Raw genomic sequence first — 17,310 nt, 5'->3', positions numbered from 1 at the left:
GCTCAAGACTGGCCCGGTTTGGCAGCTGTTGTTGAGATGCTAGTCTTACCAAACAGTAATGGATTCTTGTGGGCCATTTTCTTTTTAAAGAAAATACAAATGTCTATTGACTCTAGATTAGGCACTGATGACAGAACAAAGAAATTATTCCCCTCAGTCTAGCTTGAAGATCCAGAATGTTTATTGGAATTACTTCCAGGTACATGGGGGAAGGAATGTGTATAGGAACATGGATGGCTCAAAGGGACCTGCATCACTGAAACCCCATGTTGTCATGGGTGAGGACTCACTAAAGCTGCATCTCTGAAGCACCCTGCACAATCTGCAGGCAGCTCAGCTAATCAGAGAGTCTCCTCTCCCGGGGAATTGTTCACCTTGGAGAGGAGCTTTTTTTGTGAATCTTGTAAGTTTCAGGGACTTCTTGAGACTTACTATTTTCCTTTACTATTTGAGCCTTAATGGGCCTTCTTCCAGGAAAAGATGTTTCCATTTGAAGGAAGCTATACAAAACTGGCTTTTATGTGTCACCATTAGTCTGTCTTCTTTCATTTTCAGGTTCCACAGTTATACAAAATCAAGGGCTATCACCCATTTTCTGTCAACAAGTCCTCAACAAATTACAGACTTCAGAAACTTGCTCGACCCCTGAAGCATGGTGCTGAGGTAATACATCTGCAAATTCAAGAACCGTTCTCACCACTCATGTCCTGCCATCAAGACTAACAGGTCATTGAGTTGGAGGGATGCCTCAGTGGGTAAGGGAATTTGTTGTTGTTCCTTAAAAAAAAAACAACTCATGATTGAGTCCCACCATCCATGTAGTAGCTCACAACCATCCATAATCCCAGTTCTAGGAGATCGAACAGGCATACACACAGTGCACACACATGCAGGCAGACGTGCGTGTGTATAAAGTAAAATAACTAACTCTTTAAGGAAGAAAGAAGAGTAATAGCCCATTCTTGGTCCTCACACAGGATGAAGTCACCACCATCATAACCATACCCAAGAAGGACAGCGTACAGCTCTCTGCAAAGCCCTCCATCTTGAGTATGAAACCACCCGAGGGCTTAGCCATGTCTGTGGAATATGATCCACTGTATATTTTCGTAAGTACCAGTGGGCAGATGCCTGTGTTCTGTACACCTTTATCTCAGGGATTACGTGAAAACAAAAACATGAGTTGGAAATACGTTTGCTTTTTTTGTTGTTGTTGTTTTAATTTTTTTAAATTTTTCTTCACTAAATATTTGTGTTTACTTTTGTTACTTATGTGTGTGTATGTCAGGGGACTGGGGACTGGAGAGGACATTGGATCCCTTGGAGTTGGAGTTACGGTGCTTATGAGCCATCCGACATGGATGCTCGGATTTGAACTCTAGTCTCTATGATAAAGCAAAATGCACTCTCAACCCCTAAGCCTTTGTTTTTTTAAACTCTATTTTTAAAAATAGTACCTCAGCCCAGCATGAGCTCAAGCATAATAATGCACCAAGGATGACCTTGAACTCTTGCCTCTATGTCCCCAGTCCCAGGACTGCTGATGAGCTACACCACATCCATTTTCATGTGGTGCTGAGGACTGGGCCTAGGGTTGGATGCATGCTAGGCAAGCACTCTGCTAATGGGCTACACCCCAGCCCTGGAATATGTTTTCTCTTTGGCATCTCAAGCCCGCCGAGTACCCCTCGCCCTCTGCCTTCTGATTAGAAATGATGTGATATGGCAAACTGCTTCAGTTGTTTCCACCATGATGGACTGTTCATCTGAAGTGAGCCCAAATAAATTCTTTCTCTCTTAAGTTGCTTTTCTTGGAGTTTTTTTTTTTTTTTCACAGAAACAGGAAAAGAAATTAAGGCAGACCCGGAAATGAATTTTCTCTTTCTAACCAGTTTGTTTATTTAATCACCACCCTGCCTCTTCATTGGTCATGGCTAGAAGTAGTTTCAAACTGTGATTCCAGTGACATTTTCTTCCTCGTGAAAACAGAAATGTGAGGTCAGCAAATCTAAATAGCATCTAATGAAGCCCTTAAACCAGGAAATGCATATATGAAGCTGGCAATGTTGGGAAGACGAGCCAACCTGAAGCTCTGCTCCTGCGCCCATTTGCTAGAAAAGTTAACATACATTCCCATTGTTAGTGCTAGTGGGAGCCACAGGAAGCATCTTTGATGCCTGCCCTGTGCCTGGTATGGAGATGGGTAAACACCATCTATCAGGCCTTCCTCTCTTCCACAGAATCCCAGCCCAGGACTGTTTGCCGTGAAGCATCCTCTGACCTATGTGGAGACGCTGATAGATTACCATCTGTGCTCTCACCCAAAGTACAAGTATACCCAGGAGTCCCACATCGGGTCCAGCATTCCTCTGACCCAGAAGCAGTTTCTCCATCATACGGTAATGTCAGCCGTAGGCCTGGCAGAGCTGGCCTTGGAGGAGCAGGGAACAGGGAGAGTCGAGACTGAGAAATCGAGGACTAGGCTGGCAAGGCAGTTCCGTGGGTAAAGGTGCTTGCCACCAAGCCTGATGTTCTGAGTTCAACCCCTGGGACCCGCATGGTAGAAGGAGACCCCTGCATCTTCCCCTCTGACAACTTGTACACACACACAAACACACATGCGCACACATACTCATATACTCACATACTTACACACAGATGCAAATGCGTGCACACACACGAAAATAACGTATGCACACACTTACATACATTGTATACAGATGTGTACACACACATATATACACACACGTTCAGAATAGATAGATAATGATTTAAACGACAGCAAAAAGGGCTTAGCCATGGACCAAAAATGGTGACCACAGTCCTCACACTGCTGGCTGGTCTCCCTGCCACCGTTGTCTGCCTCTACCCACCTGTCTGCTGTCTGCCTCTACCTACCTGTCTGCTGTCTGTTGTCTGCCTCTACCCACCTGTCTCCTGTCTGCCTCTACCTACCTGTCTGCTGTCTGCTGTCTGCCTCTACCCACCTGTCTGCTGTCTGCTGTCTGCCTCTACCCACCTGTCTCCTGTCTGCCTCTACCCACCTGTCTGCTGTCTGCCTCTACCCACCTGTCTGCTGTCTGCCTCTACCCACCTGTCTGCTGTCTGCTGTCCTTTTACCGACAACCTTGCTCATTTTGACTTAAAGGGGAAAATGGTTACTCATTAGTATTTCGGCCATATGAAAATAGTTGTGTGGTTCTCTGGCCCTGAGCTCTGGCCTCCTCTTCACTTTGGACCCTCTGAAAATACAAATGTCCACCACTTGCTCTTAGGATCCCCAGGCACAGAACTCATACAATCCTTGATCTACCAGCTCTGGCACATTGCCATATTCCCCCAGCCTAACTCCTTAACATGGCTGCAGCTCCCTCCTCATCTCTACCATGACCCACCAATGCCATAACCTCCCAGATGGCCACAGAAAATTTCTGACCTGCCTTGAAATACCTCAGTGGGTCAGGGGACTGTGGAACTGGCTCAGTGAGTGAAGCGCCTGCCCCATAAGCATGAGGACCTGAATTCAGCCCCCACATAAATCCAGGTGTATGATCCAATCACCATGGAGATGGAAACAGGTGCATTCCTGCAGGTTATTTGCTAGCCACTCTAGCCGAATCTGCAAGCTCCAGGCTAGGCAAGAGATGCTATCTCTTGATTGAAGAAGACAGGGGCATTGGCCTCTGGTATTACACACATGCACACACACACACAAACAATTCTCTCTCTCTCTCTCTCTCTCTCTCTCTCTCTCTCTCTCTCTCTCTCTCTCTCTCTCTCTCTCTCTCTCTCTCTCTCTCTCTCTCTCTCTCTCTCTCTCTCCCTACCCCTCTCCCCCCTCACACACACACACATGCACACACACACACAATTCTCTCTTTCTTTCCCCCTCTCACTCACATACACACACACACAATTCTCTCTCTGTCCCTCTCCTTAGTCCTCTCCCCCTCTCTCTCTATCACACACACACACACACACATGCACGCACACACAATTCTCTCTCCCTCTCCATACCCCTCTCCCCACCTCACTCACATACACAGACACACACAATTCTCTCTCTCCCTCTCCCTACTCCTCCCCCCGCTCTGTCTCACACACACACACACATACACATGCACACACACACAATTCTCTCTCTCTCCCTCTCCCTACTCCTCTCCCCCCTCTCTGTCTCACACACACACACACACACACACACACATGCACACACACAATTCTCTCTCTCTCTCTCCCTCTCCCTATCCCTCTCCCCCCTCACTCACATACACACAATTCTCTCTCTCCCTATCCCTATCCATTTCCCCCACACACACACACATGCACATACACACACAATTCTCTCTCTCTCCCTCTTCCTATTCCTCTCCCTCCTCTCTGTCTCTGTCACACACACACACACACACACACACACACACACACATTCTCAGTGTGTATCCATTGCCCAAAGAGCAGCTCCACTGGTGTAGGCCTCGAGTCCACAGTGACCTGCCTCTCTCTCTAGCACAGGTTCCATCACCACCATGTTCCCTGCCTGCACTCAGCTAAACTTCTGGTGACCTAATAGGTCTGTCATCTTGCCAGAGCATTCCCCTGCACCGTCCTCCCTGCCTAGGTGCCGCCTGTCCTCTTTGAATGCCTGGAAGGCCACCTCTGCCCTTGGTCATCACCACATAACGTGTTCTAGAGCTTTGCTTTAGAACCGTGTCTTTGCTTTCCAGAAAGTCAGTCAAGTTGAATGAAATGATACATTTGGCTTGAACCTTTTGGAACTTAATAGTTTCCTGAATAAAATGAAGGCTCGGACATATCTTTGTTAGTTATTTTTCTTCGTCCTAGAACAAAACATATGGCAAAAGCAACCTAAGAAAGTAAGGCATGGTGTCAACAGCTTTAGGCAGCTGGCCACCTCACATCCACAGTCAGGAGTTGGGGGTGGGGAGGGGGTGCTAGGGCTCAGCTCACTTTCTCCTTTGTATTCGGTCTGGGCCCTCAGCCTATGGGATAATGCTGCCCGCCGCTGTTCAAGGTGGGTCTTCCCGCTTCAGTTAATCCAAGTTTTTAAAACTCCTCAGAAACATTCCCAAAGATGTGTCTCCTAGAGGAATCTAGATGCTGTCAAGCTAACAGTCGATATTTAGCTCTTGCAGCTAACACTATCTTTCTGCATCCTGACCCTGCTCCAATTTTCATCACAGGATATAATTCCTGGAATCATGAACTGGAAGAAGTTCCAGCCCCTGGTGTTCTCCTCCATGTCTGACCCCTCTAGGGTGGAAACCACTCAGAGGTAAGCCGGGAACTGCGGGTCTCCTGGGGTATGTTAGCACTGTAGCTTACAGAGACTGGGAGACCAGGAATCAAAGGCCACCGTGAAGAACCACACTTTCAAATCATACTTTCAAATTATGAGGGAGGCTTGCCTACCAAGGAGATACGATGGTAGATAGCTGATTTTTATATTTTGAATCTGACTTAACCAAGACGTGCCTTTTAAAAGTAATATAATGCTGACTAATTGGCAGCACAGAGACAGAATTAACTGATCATCTAATTCTTCTGAAATATTCATCTTTTTTCCTTATGGTTCATGGGGTGAGTGAGTCTGTCTCTGTCTGTCTCACTGTCTCTGTCTCTGTCTCTCTCTGTCTCTCACTGTCTCTGTCTCTGTGTGTATGTGTTTATGTGTGTGTATTCAGGCACACATGTTCATGTGTGTACATGCTTTGGAAACCAGAAGGCAATCTTGAGTGTTCTTCGTCAGAAACTGCAACTTTTTGTTTATTTTTAAATTTATTTATTTACTTATTTGTTTTGAGATAAGGTCTTCTATTAATACCTGGAGGTAGCCGACTCTGCTAAGGTAGCCAGCCATGTTACCAATGGAGTCTTCAGCCTTTGCCTCCCCCACTCTGGGATTACAGATGTTCATCACCAAACCTAGCTGTTTTGTTTTGTTTTGGTTTGGTTTGGTTTGGTTTGGTTTGGTTTGGTTTTGGAGACAGGGTTTCTCTGTGTAGCCCTGGCTGTCCTGGAACTCACTCTGTAGACCAGGCTGGCCTCGATCTCAGAAATCCACCTGCCTCTGCCTCCCAAGTGCTGGAATTAAAGGAATGTGCCGCTACTGCCCGGCAAACCTAGCTTTTTTTAAAGTGTGTTCTGTGGCTGGAACTCAGGTTCTTGGGATCAAATTTAGGTCTGCACGCTTGCACAGCAAACACTTTATTGAGTCACTTCCTGGGCTCTTGAGCAGTATCTTCCTCTTTGTGAGACAGGGGCTATGATGACAACTTCACTGGGATGTTGCAAATGGCTATACGAAGAAGTATCTAGGATCTGACTAATGCTTGCTTTTGAGAACGCTTGCATTTTCCACTGAGCTCACAAAACTATGCAGTCGTTACCTCACCACTAGATGGCAGCATCAGCCCCCTAAACCGACTCATTCTACAAGAAAATTGAGTGAGTCAAATTGTTCTGGCTTCATTTCTGCTGCTGTGATAAAATACCCTGACACAAAGCAGCTTAGGGAAGAAAGGGTGTATTTGGCTTGCAATTCCAGGTTACATTGTGTTACTGCCGGAAGGTCAAGGCAGAAGCTTCAAGCACCATCTACAGCCTAGAGCAGGCAGGATAGAATCCTTGCTCATTCAGGATCTGCTGCCTAAGGAATGGCGCCACCCACAGTGGCGCTGGCTCTTCCTATATCAATTAACAATCCAGAACTCATTCCATTCACACACAGGCATGCTCACAGACAAACCTGATATAGACCCATATCTAGCTGGGGCATAACTCAGTAGTAAAGTTCTTGCCTCTCATCCTCACCACTACAGTGGGGTAAAAGTTGACTCTGCTGGGTCTGGGGTCGTGTCTGGACTCCAGTGCACCCACTGTTAACATACATGGATTCCAAGTATTAAAAACTAGTCAATTCGCCGGGCGTGGTGGCGCACGCCTTTAGTCCCAACGCTTGGGAGGCAGAGGCAGGCGGATTTCTGAGTTCGAGGCCAGCCTGGTCTACAGAGTGAGTTCCAGGACAGCCAGGGCTACACAGAGAACCCCTGTCTCGAAAAACAAAAACAAACAAACAAACAAACAAACAAAAAACTAGTCAATTCATTTTTCCAAAGAAATGTCCTTGGAAACATCTCCCAAAGCTGTTGTTTTAGTGGGAAGTCAGGAGGAGGTCGTCATGGCCGGATAGCCATGCATTAAACATGAAGGTCATAGCAATGGAAAGCTTTCTGCCATGACTTTTTACCTTCAGCTTCTGTGCCTCAATGCTCCGTTGGGCCAGCTTGTTTCAGATAAACTGCCATTGCGCAATAGCTCAAAAATCAGGAGCAGGGCCCAGGCAGGGGTACAGCTCAGCTGGTAGGAAGTGATAACACACACTAAGCCTAGGCTCCATCCCCAGCATTATAGAACCCAGACCAGGTGGCACACATCTGTAACCTCAGCACGGAGACGCGAAAACAGGAGACTCAGGAGTTCAAAGTCGTCCTCAGCTACACAGTGAATCCAAAGCCAGCCTGGGCTACAGGCTTTTGAGACATTCTGTCTCAAAAGAAAAAAAAAAAATCTTTATTTTTCCATTATGTGTTTATACTGGTTGTTGGATGGAAGGCCACGCTATTGTTTCTAAAAGCAGTTATAAGTATAGTAATGGTAAATCTTTTTCTAAATTCTGTATTAATCCATCCAGGTGCTATGACAAAGTGCTATAATCTCCGTAGGTTAAAAACAACATGTATACCTCTCATAAGTCAGGCACCAGGCAGATTTTGTGTCTAGTGAGGATTTACTTCCCGGTTCACAGACAGGACCCTTCTTTTCTATTTTTATTTATTTATGTGCAGGTGTGCATCGTATGGGTGCGCTCAGGCCACATGACGTGTGTGGGGAACAGAGGACAGCTTCCAGGAGTCTAGTCCTCTCTTCTCACCCTATAAGCCCCAGGAATCAAACTCAGGGCATCAGGCTTGGTGACAGGTGTCATCTTGCTGGCCCAGAAGCCGTGCTTGTGACCTCCCACAGGCCGAGGAGCGAGGCATCTCTGGGGCTTCTTCTCTGAAGGCTCTGATCTTAGCTGTGAGGCTCGGCTCTTATGAACCAATCATCTCCCAGTGGGCTCTGTCTCCGTATATTAATGCATTAGGAGTGGGTATTAGGGACGAAAGAGTTAGAAGGGGACAACCGTTAGTCTCCCGTAAGTTCTGCAAGTCCATTCATGACCTTTCAACTTCAAAGCTATTTTGCTTGAATGAATGACCTGCAATTATGAGGTCACCCTTGAGCCTTTTAAACCTGAGATTTATCTGTGTTTTGTTAAATCATGTAGCATGATTATTAAGCAATTATTTATTCCAAATCATTTACAAATATTTTTACATTTTTTTTATCTTGGAGGGGAAGGCACAGGCCACAGTACACTCATGGAGGTCAGAGGGAAGTTTTCAGAAGGCAGTTCTGGGAGCTCCAGCCTCTGGCACTTGGTCCTCCAGGCAGTGTCAGGGCAGGACTCCCTCTCATGGCATGGGTCTCAAGTTGGACCAGTCATTGGTCAGCCTCTCCCACAATTTCTGTGCCACTTTGACCCCAGCACACCTTGTGGGCAGCACAAATTGTAGGCCAAAAGTCTTGTTGCTGGGTTGGTGTCCCAATCCCTCTCCACTGGAAGACTTGCCTGGTTACAGGAGATGATGACCTGTTCAGGCTCCGTATCATCCGTTCCTGAGTCTGAGCTAGAGCCACCCTCATAGATTCCTGGGGGTTTCCATAGCCCTAGGTTTCTAGCTCGTCCCAGAGATGCCTCCTCCCGTTACAGTTGTCTCTCCCAGTACTGTCTCCCTCCATCTCCCCCATACCTGACCCCTTCTGTTCTCATCCCTACCCCCACCCCTGTCCAATTCCCGCCATCCACCTGCAATGTGTCTCTACCTCTCCCTCTCCCTCCCTTCCTCCTCCTTCCTCCCTCTGCCCCTCCTTCCATTTCTCCTTCCCCTCCCCTGTCCCTACATACCTCCCCCAATTCTTCCCCCTCCCCCTTTCTCTCTTCTCCCCCCACCCTCTTTTTACTTTCTTAAAAAAAAAAAAAAAGATTTGTTTGGTTTTGATTATGCAAATGTGCTTGTTCTTGTGTGTGTGTGTGGGGGGGGGTGCCCGTGGTATCCAGAAGAGGGTGCCCGATCTCCTGGAGCTGGAGTTAGAGGTGGCTGTAAGCCAGCCATCCTGGGTTCTGAGAACTGAACTCCGGTCCTCTGGGAGAGCAGTAAGGACCTGCTAAGGACCCTCCTAAGCCCTAGCGTATCCTGTCCATCCTTTCTCTCTCTTCCCCTCTATTGTGACTAAGGGATTCACTGTTTCTGTTTCTTTCTCTCTCTCTCTCTCTTTTTTAAAGATTTATTTATTTTATGTATGTGAGTATACTGTTGCTGTCCCGAAGACCAGAAAAGGGCGTCAGCTCTCATTACAGATGGTTGCGAGCCACCATGTGGTTGCTGGGAATTGAACTCAGGACCTCTGGAAGAGCAGTCCGTGCTCTGAACCACTGAGCCACCTCTCCGGCTCCTGTTTCTGTTTCTTAGTTCCACTTTCTTGCTGATTTAATGATACTTTCTCAATATATAGAACATCCAATGTGTTTCCCAAACTCAGAACTACACAAAAAAGCTCTTTTTAAAAAAAAAAATTCTCATAATCTCAACTACTTTAGTGCCCCCAATGCTCAAGTCTTTTAAAATAGTAAGTTATATTTCTAGAGGCAGGGAAGGTGGTTCCATGGGCAAAGTGTTTACATGTAAGCATCGGGGCACACGTCTGGATCCCCAGCACCGATGGAAATGCTGGACAAGATGCTGTGTGCCTGTAAGCCCATCACTTGGGAGGCAGAGACAAGGGAACCTCAGAGTAAACTGGCCAGCTAGGCTAGCCAGATCAGAGAGACCTGGGCTCAGTGAAAGACTCTGTCTGGATATCTAGGGTAGAGGGTGGTCTAAGGTAGAGGGTGGTCTAAGGTAGAGGGTGGTCTAAGATAGAGGGTGGTAAAAGAAGGCATCTGAAACCATCCTCTGGGCTCCACATGCATGTTCACACAAATCTACACCCACACGTGCCCTTACACATGCAAACATGCATACACATATGCACACACTACATATACATACTACATTCTCTATATAAATTCTAGGGGCTAAGGATGTAGCTCAGTGAGTATGCACAAACCCCTGGGTACCATCCCCAGCAAAGCATAAACCAGGCATAAGGACGTGCTGCATGTAAAGTCAACACTTGGGAGGTAGAGGCAGAAAGGTCAGAAGTTCAAGGCCATCTTCAGCCAGGTGTGATTGAATTGAAGCCTTTGTGGCATAGGTGAGACTCTGTGTCAAGACAAACAAACAAAGAAACAAACAAAAGCAGCAAACCACACGGGGGGCCAGCGTGAGTGCTGATGCATCGTGGTCCTCATTGCTTGTGTCTTCCTCTACAGAAGTGACTGGCTCAGTCTCACGATGCTGCCCACAGATGTCCCTGCCCCACTGGAGGACTTACCGGAAGAAGACAGATTGGAAACTGCTGAGCGGTATTTTTCTGATTTTCTTCTTGGGGCTTTTGGTGTGGAAGCTGCTAGGTTCTCCTCATGAGGCACACTCTGAGGGATTGTAGAAGAGCACGAAGCACCTGACTGTCTACCCAAAAGGAGCAGGCAAGACTGATGCCCAGCTGTGCCACCAGGAGATGAGACAGATGTGCAGATGAGACAGGCGAGACTGATGCCCAGCTGTGCCACCAGGAGATGAGGCAGATGGGCAGACGAGACAGGCGAGACTGATGCCCAGCTGTGCCACGAGGAGATGAGGCAGATGTGCAGATGAGACAGGCGAGACTGATGCCCAGCTGTGCCACCAGGAGATGAGGCAGATGTGCAGATGAGACAGATCCCCTCACAGTGCAGAATAGGCTATCCTGGATGTCTCAGATGGGAGGAGCGGGGAAGGCAGCTCAGGCAGTGATGCGCTTGACACACAAGCATGAAGACCAACTTCAGATGCTCAGCACATACACACACAAAGCCAGACTTGTGGTTGGAGAAACGGCTCAGCAGTTCAGAGCACTGGCTGCCACTGCCGGGTCTGTCCTGTCCCAGTAACAGTGCACAACCCCCTGTAACTTCAGAGTTGGTGATCCAGTGCCACCTTCTGGCCTCTGTGGGCACCAGGCACACACATGGCACATACCATGCATGTAAGAAAATACTCATAACTGGGAGGAAAAAAAAAGCCAGCCATGGTGGTATGCATCTGTAACCCCGGCATTGAGGCTGAGGTCATGGTTGATGATCAGATCCTTGGAGCTTACAGACTAGCTGGTCTGGCTGAATCAGGGCACTCCAGGTTCTGTGACAGAGACAAAAGGTAGAGGGCAATAAAGGAAGTCACTAACACTGACCTCAGGATTCTTTGTGCGTATGCACGAACACATGTACCACATGGACACATATAACACACACACTCATACACTCATACACACACACATGCACACATGCACACACTCACACAGACTCACGTACACACAAGAAATATCAACTAGAAGCAAGGTATTTGCATTTCCTTTTACCAATCAGAACTCAACAGCTCGAGAACGTATGCTTAAACCCAGCTAGAAACTCCACAGCAGAAGTGAGAACACGAGCCATGAGCCAAGCATGTTCTGTCCCGTGAGCCCCCTGGCGTGACACCCAAACACCTCCGGCATGTGTGTGCTGGCTATGCCACCTGTCACTGCCCTCTCTGCGCATGCTTCTTCTTTGTGTGTGTGTGTGTGTGTGTGTCTGTGTGTCTGTGTGTGTGTGTGTGTGTCTGTGTGTGTGTCTGTGTCTGTCTGTTTGCACATGTATGTGGAGACTGGAGACCAACCTTTGATGTTTTTTCTAGGTGTTTGTTGTTGTCTAAAACAGGATCTTTCAGCTTACCCATTGGGCTGGGCTGGTTGGCCTGTAAGCCCAGGAACATGCGTGTCTCTGTCTCCCCAGTGCTGCTGTCATAGCATGCAATACTACACCCTGGGTTCTGGGGACAGAACTCAGGTCCCCCATGCTTATGTGACAAGCACTTTACCGACTGCACCATCTCCCCAGCCCTCGTTTGTATTCTTAACCCAAACTTTCCTGTTCTAAATTATACCATGAGTTCCAATGAACCAAAGGAATCCTGAAAACCCAACCACTGATAAACCATTCATCAGTGTCTTAGACGAAGACCCATGCCAGCCTGCTTGCTGAGCACAGAAATCGTCTGTCCTTGCCAAGTGCGGTCTCTCATCCAATACATTCTCAAAAATGATTATTTGTGACAAACTCTGTTTCTTTCTCTTATCAACACATACTACATTGTTAGTTTCAGCACATTTCCATGCAAAATAATCAATTAGGCAAATGCTAAATAACCAAGGCATGTAGCCCATTCCTCTGACACCTGCCCACATGCTCTGGGAGTTGGCACTACTTGGGCATCTCGCTTGGAAGCAAGATCTACAAAGGAAGAGTGAACATCTACCCAAAGCACAGTACAAGGCCCTTTCTTCCTTTCTTCCTTCCTTCCTTCCTTCCTTCCTTCTTTCCTTCTTCCTTCCGTCTTTCTTCCTTTCTTTCTCTCTCTCTTTCTTTCTTTCTTTTTTTTTTTTTCTCGAGACAGGGTTTCTCTGTGTAGCCCTGGCTGTCCTGGAACTCACTTTGTAGACCAGGCTGGCCTCAAACTCAGAAATCTGCCTGCCTCTGCCTCCTAAGTGCTGGGATTAAAGGTGTGTGCCACCACTGCCCAACTTCCTTTTATTTTTTTGAATGTGTGTGTGTATGTGAGTGTGAGTGCGTGTGTGCACACACATACTCACACCTCCTCCAAGGTCTCATGACGTGATTAGAGGACAGCTTGCAGGAACCACTTCTTTCCTTCCACCATGTACGTCCCAGGGATCAAATTCAGATCTCCAGGCTTCATGATGAGCATCTTTACTGGCTGAGCTATCTATCTCTCTAGCCTATGCAAGAGACCCTTTCTTGAAAGTGCTACAAGCATGATGGGATGACCCCTATTTGCTTCAGACTGAGAAAGAATCCTGATTTGCCCTGCCCATTTAGGGAGAGAGCAGACCCAAGCAGAACCAGCCCTTCCTCCCCTCGTCACTGTTGCGACTCAGTTTCCTCACCTTTGAAATGGTACCCACGGCATGGGAGTAGAGTCAGAGAATTAAATGAGGTATATGATGCCAAGGGGGGAGCTAAGAATCAGAATATAGCATTTCCCAAGCATTAAATGTACGTCAGGCAGTGCTTGGCAAGCAGTACCATTCCGGGTCCACAATAAGGTCTTATTGTTAATTATGTCCCTCCTTGGAGGTGAGGAAGCTGCTAAGAGGGGCTAATGTTTGCATAATTAGCAGTGAGATAAATGCTCACTCTCAATTAGATGGCACTACAATAGCTTCTTGCAGTTTTGAAGGGTATTTTTGTTGGTGGGGGTAGAATGTTCACACATCAGGGATGCACACGAGTGCATAGCTGTATGTGTCCATGTGTGTTAAGGCATGAGATGCATACGAGTGCATAGCTATATTTGTCCATGTGTATGTAGGCATGTGATACACACGAGTGCATAGGTATATGTGTCCATGTGTGTTAAGGCATGAGATGCACACGAGTACATAGCTATACATGTCCATGTGTATTAAGGCATGAGATGCACACGAGTGCATAGGTATATGTGTCTGTGTGTTAAGGCATGTGGAGACCAGAGGTCACCCTGAAGTGTAGCTCCTTGGTCACTCTCTACCTTGTGTTTTCAGACAGGGACTTGCACTGAATCTGGAACTCACCAAGTAGACCAGGCTGGCCAGCCAGCACGGTGCAGGGATCCATCTGCCTCTGCTTACCCAGCACTGGGATTACGAGCTCCTGCCACCATGGCCAGCTTTTTGTACCTGGGTGCAGAGCCTGTACTTTAGGTCCTCTTGCTTTCGTGACAAGCACTTTCTCAACTCAGCCATTGTCCCCAGCCCTCAAGGACACTTCTGCTAACAGGACACTGCCAGGGCCACCTCTGTGCATGTATTACGGCTTAGCTAAGTCATCCTTGTATGAATCCAAGCCTTGAAGGTACTGCTGCCTTCATTGCTCTTGGAAGCATTTCACTTTGACGCGGTAGAAATGACTATTTTTCCAAAATACCATTGACCTTTTCTTCTACAAACATAAAATGTTCGAAGCCTGAGGCTAAATTTCCCAGCCTCCTTTGCCCCACATCCTGCCCTTGACTAGGCCTTTACAAATGGGACATGAGCAGATAATAGGTAGGCTACTCAGGAAGTTGCTTAACAAGGTCAGTATCCCTCCTCCACACTCTAAATCCCCACTCTCTCTGACTAAAACCCAAGCGGTCAGGGACCCAGTTTAACCAGCCAGCAACAGGCCACAGGTCAGCCAGCGACAGGCCACGCACAAACCTGGCCCGACACCTGTGTGTAAATAAAGTTTTGTTGTAAACAAACACACCTCCTCACTTATGTATTTTCTATGCTTCCTATGATGGTTAGCCTTGGTTGTAAACTTGACAGGATCTAGAATTACGAAAGAGACAAATATCTGGGGATTTCCCTGAGGCACTTTCCAGATCACATTAACTGAGGTGGATCGCTAAATATGGGTGGTATCATTCAATGCACTGGGAACCCAGGCTGAATAAAGGAGAGAGAGAGAGCCGAGCCCCAGATTCACCTCTCTCTGCTTCCTGAGTGTAGACGCTGCCACGTAACCAGCTGCCTAGAGCTCCTGCCACTACAGCGCCCCCCACCATGACAGGCTGCACCCGTGACCTGTGAGACAGAATCAGCCTAACCTTTCCTTAGCTGCTTCCATCAGACCTTTTGTCACAGCAAAGTGCAAGTTCCTTATAAAGTCCTTTAGCACCACATGGCAAAGCTGAGGAGACCCACAACCCATGGAGTCTTCAAAGAAAATACCTGCTGCTCTCACGATACTCAGGTGCTCTCATCACTGTGGCAGAGCACCCACAAGGAAGACCTTCAAAGGGAAAGGGTTTACTATGGCTCATGGCCTCGGAGGTCCAACCATGCTTGGATGGATCCATTTCTTGGGGTGGGAGGCAAAACAGAAACATTATGGAAACAGGAGCCTGTGGCCAGAAAGCAGAGAGAGAGAGATATAGACAGAGACAGAGACAGAGAGATACACAGAGAGACAGACAGAGACACAGAGAGAGAGAGACAGAGACAGAGACAGAGAGAGACACAGAGAGACAGACAGAGAAAGACACAGAGAGACAGAGAAAGACACAGAGAGACAGACAGAGAGAGACACAGAGAGAAGAGACAGAAGCAGAGGCAGAGACAGAGACAGATAGGGGGATCAGGAAGTGTCTGGGGACTGTACCTCTCTCACAGGCATTCGACCTGTGATCTATTTCACACAACAGCTCCCATCACCCATGACTGTCATCAACTATGAATCATCAAAGAATTAACCCATTGATTAAGTCAGAAATCCCCACATCGGAATTTTACTGCACTGGGAACTAAGCCTTCAACACAGGGCCTTTGGGGAGATACTTCCCAGTCTAGTATTAAGCCTAAACTATAAAGTGCAACAGAAATAAACTGGATCATACTGGGTCCATGGCTACATAGGTAAAATGATTGCCATATAAGCATGATTGCCTGAGTCCAGATGCCCAGATCCCATGTAAAAGCTGAGCACAGCAGTACATGTCTGAAGATGAAACATTGCTAATGTGAGACAAGCAGGAGAGTCACCGCGCTCTCCCTGGCCAGCTAGCCTGAGTGCACAGAAGTAGTCAAGGTTGTGAACTCTGCCTGCATACTATGACACTCACAGCACACACACACACACACACACACACAGAGAGAGAGAGAGAGAGAGAGAGAGACAGAGACAGAGACAGAGACAGAGACAGAGACAGAACTTGAATTTCTTTCATTAGAGACTATTTAGAAATAGACTGTTGGCAAGGTGACTCAAACACAGAAAGACAAAAATGTTCCCTGTCACATCCAGACCCTAACCAGAATGTACACACATATATACATGGAAGCCCGTGTGGTTGTGGGTAAAGCTGAGAGGAACCACAGAGGATAGCAATAGGTAACGAGGAAGCATGACAAGACACTTGGGGCCTGACGAAAGAGTTAACCCACAGTGGGGATGATACAGCAAGGATGCAGAGGTGACAGGAGGAGAGAGATGGAGAAGAGAATCACAAAAGCACACTTCGTTCTAAAATGGCATAACGGCACTTAACACAATGATAGGATTTTTAAAAATAAAAATTTCAAAGAAATACACCGTTTGATTTCACAGCAGCTCTGGGCTTTCGAGTTATCTGTGGCTCTAGCTCTATTTTAATCCCATTGTGTCCAGAGGACGTCATCAAATGAATTCCATCTTTTGAAATTATTTGGGCCTCTTTACTGTGGGGACATGGGATAAAGGCTTAGATCCTCAAGGGGTAAACATTCTGGGTGCAGCTGAAAGGAACCTGAAACCTGTGACCCCCTTTTTAAAAACAGCTCTTTATAAATATCTTCCCCAGCATCCCCGGGGGTGGGGGCAGTTTGTCTGCCCTCCACTTCTCTGCACATGGACTTAGCAGAAGTGGCCAGAACTGACCCTGGAAAGTGCCAGGAAACTCACAGCTCCCAAAATGCTCTGATATTTCATCCTATTTTTATGCTGAGAAAAGAGAAAAAAAAATCCCATTCAACATCTTATTCCTTTCCAGAGACCTCTGTGATCAGAGTATAGAAGTCATGCTGACGCCAGAAATGATCCAAGTGGAATTCCCCATGCTGATCCACAGGGACTCCAAGAAGGAGAAGTAAGTGGGTGTCTCTGCCAGGAGAAGATCTGTCCTAGGTGGAGGTCAGAAATGTCATAATGTCTGAATCTAAGTATGCCAGCATTGAAGGAGGCACAGCTCCAAGGCTTCAAATATTCAAATGCATGGCGCCCTTCATCTGCCGTCACCTCCTTCAAATGCTTTACCAATGAAACCTTTAAAAACTGAATCCACAGGGCTGGAGAGACGACTCAGTGGTTAAGAGTGCATACTGCTCTTGACAAGAACCTGAGTTCAATTCCCAGCACCCACACCAGCTTAAAACTGCCTGCGGTTCCTGGAGATCCAATACACTTCTCTAGCCCTTTGGGCATTGCATTCACATGCGCAAACCTCTCTCTCTCTCTCTCTCTCCCTCTCTTCTCCTCTCTCTCTCTCT

At 47.2% G+C, this 17,310-nt stretch overlaps 1 protein-coding gene across 6 annotated transcripts in view; it reads left to right on the top strand.

The window, feature by feature from the left end:
• The window catches only part of Cfap221 (cilia and flagella associated protein 221), a 79,358-nt gene that overhangs the window by 60,329 nt on the left and 1,719 nt on the right, over positions 1 to 17,310 (top strand). For all 6 annotated transcript variants that reach the window (XM_031380681.1, XM_031380645.1, XM_031380637.1 and 3 more), the window contains exons 18-23: positions 556 to 663; positions 978 to 1,109; positions 2,241 to 2,399; positions 5,202 to 5,293; positions 10,496 to 10,588; positions 16,815 to 16,910. In XM_031380681.1, the coding sequence (XP_031236541.1) occupies positions 556 to 663; positions 978 to 1,109; positions 2,241 to 2,399; positions 5,202 to 5,293; positions 10,496 to 10,588; positions 16,815 to 16,910 (680 nt within the window). The remainder of the gene's footprint in view (positions 1 to 555; positions 664 to 977; positions 1,110 to 2,240; positions 2,400 to 5,201; positions 5,294 to 10,495; positions 10,589 to 16,814; positions 16,911 to 17,310) is intronic.

This window comes from Mastomys coucha, unplaced genomic scaffold, assembly GCF_008632895.1.
Source record: "Mastomys coucha isolate ucsf_1 unplaced genomic scaffold, UCSF_Mcou_1 pScaffold1, whole genome shotgun sequence".
In the NCBI taxonomy this organism is placed as follows: Eukaryota; Metazoa; Chordata; class Mammalia; order Rodentia; family Muridae; genus Mastomys; species Mastomys coucha.
The sequence above is the reverse complement of the archived record's forward strand: the minus strand, read 5'-3'. Positions and strand labels throughout refer to the sequence as shown.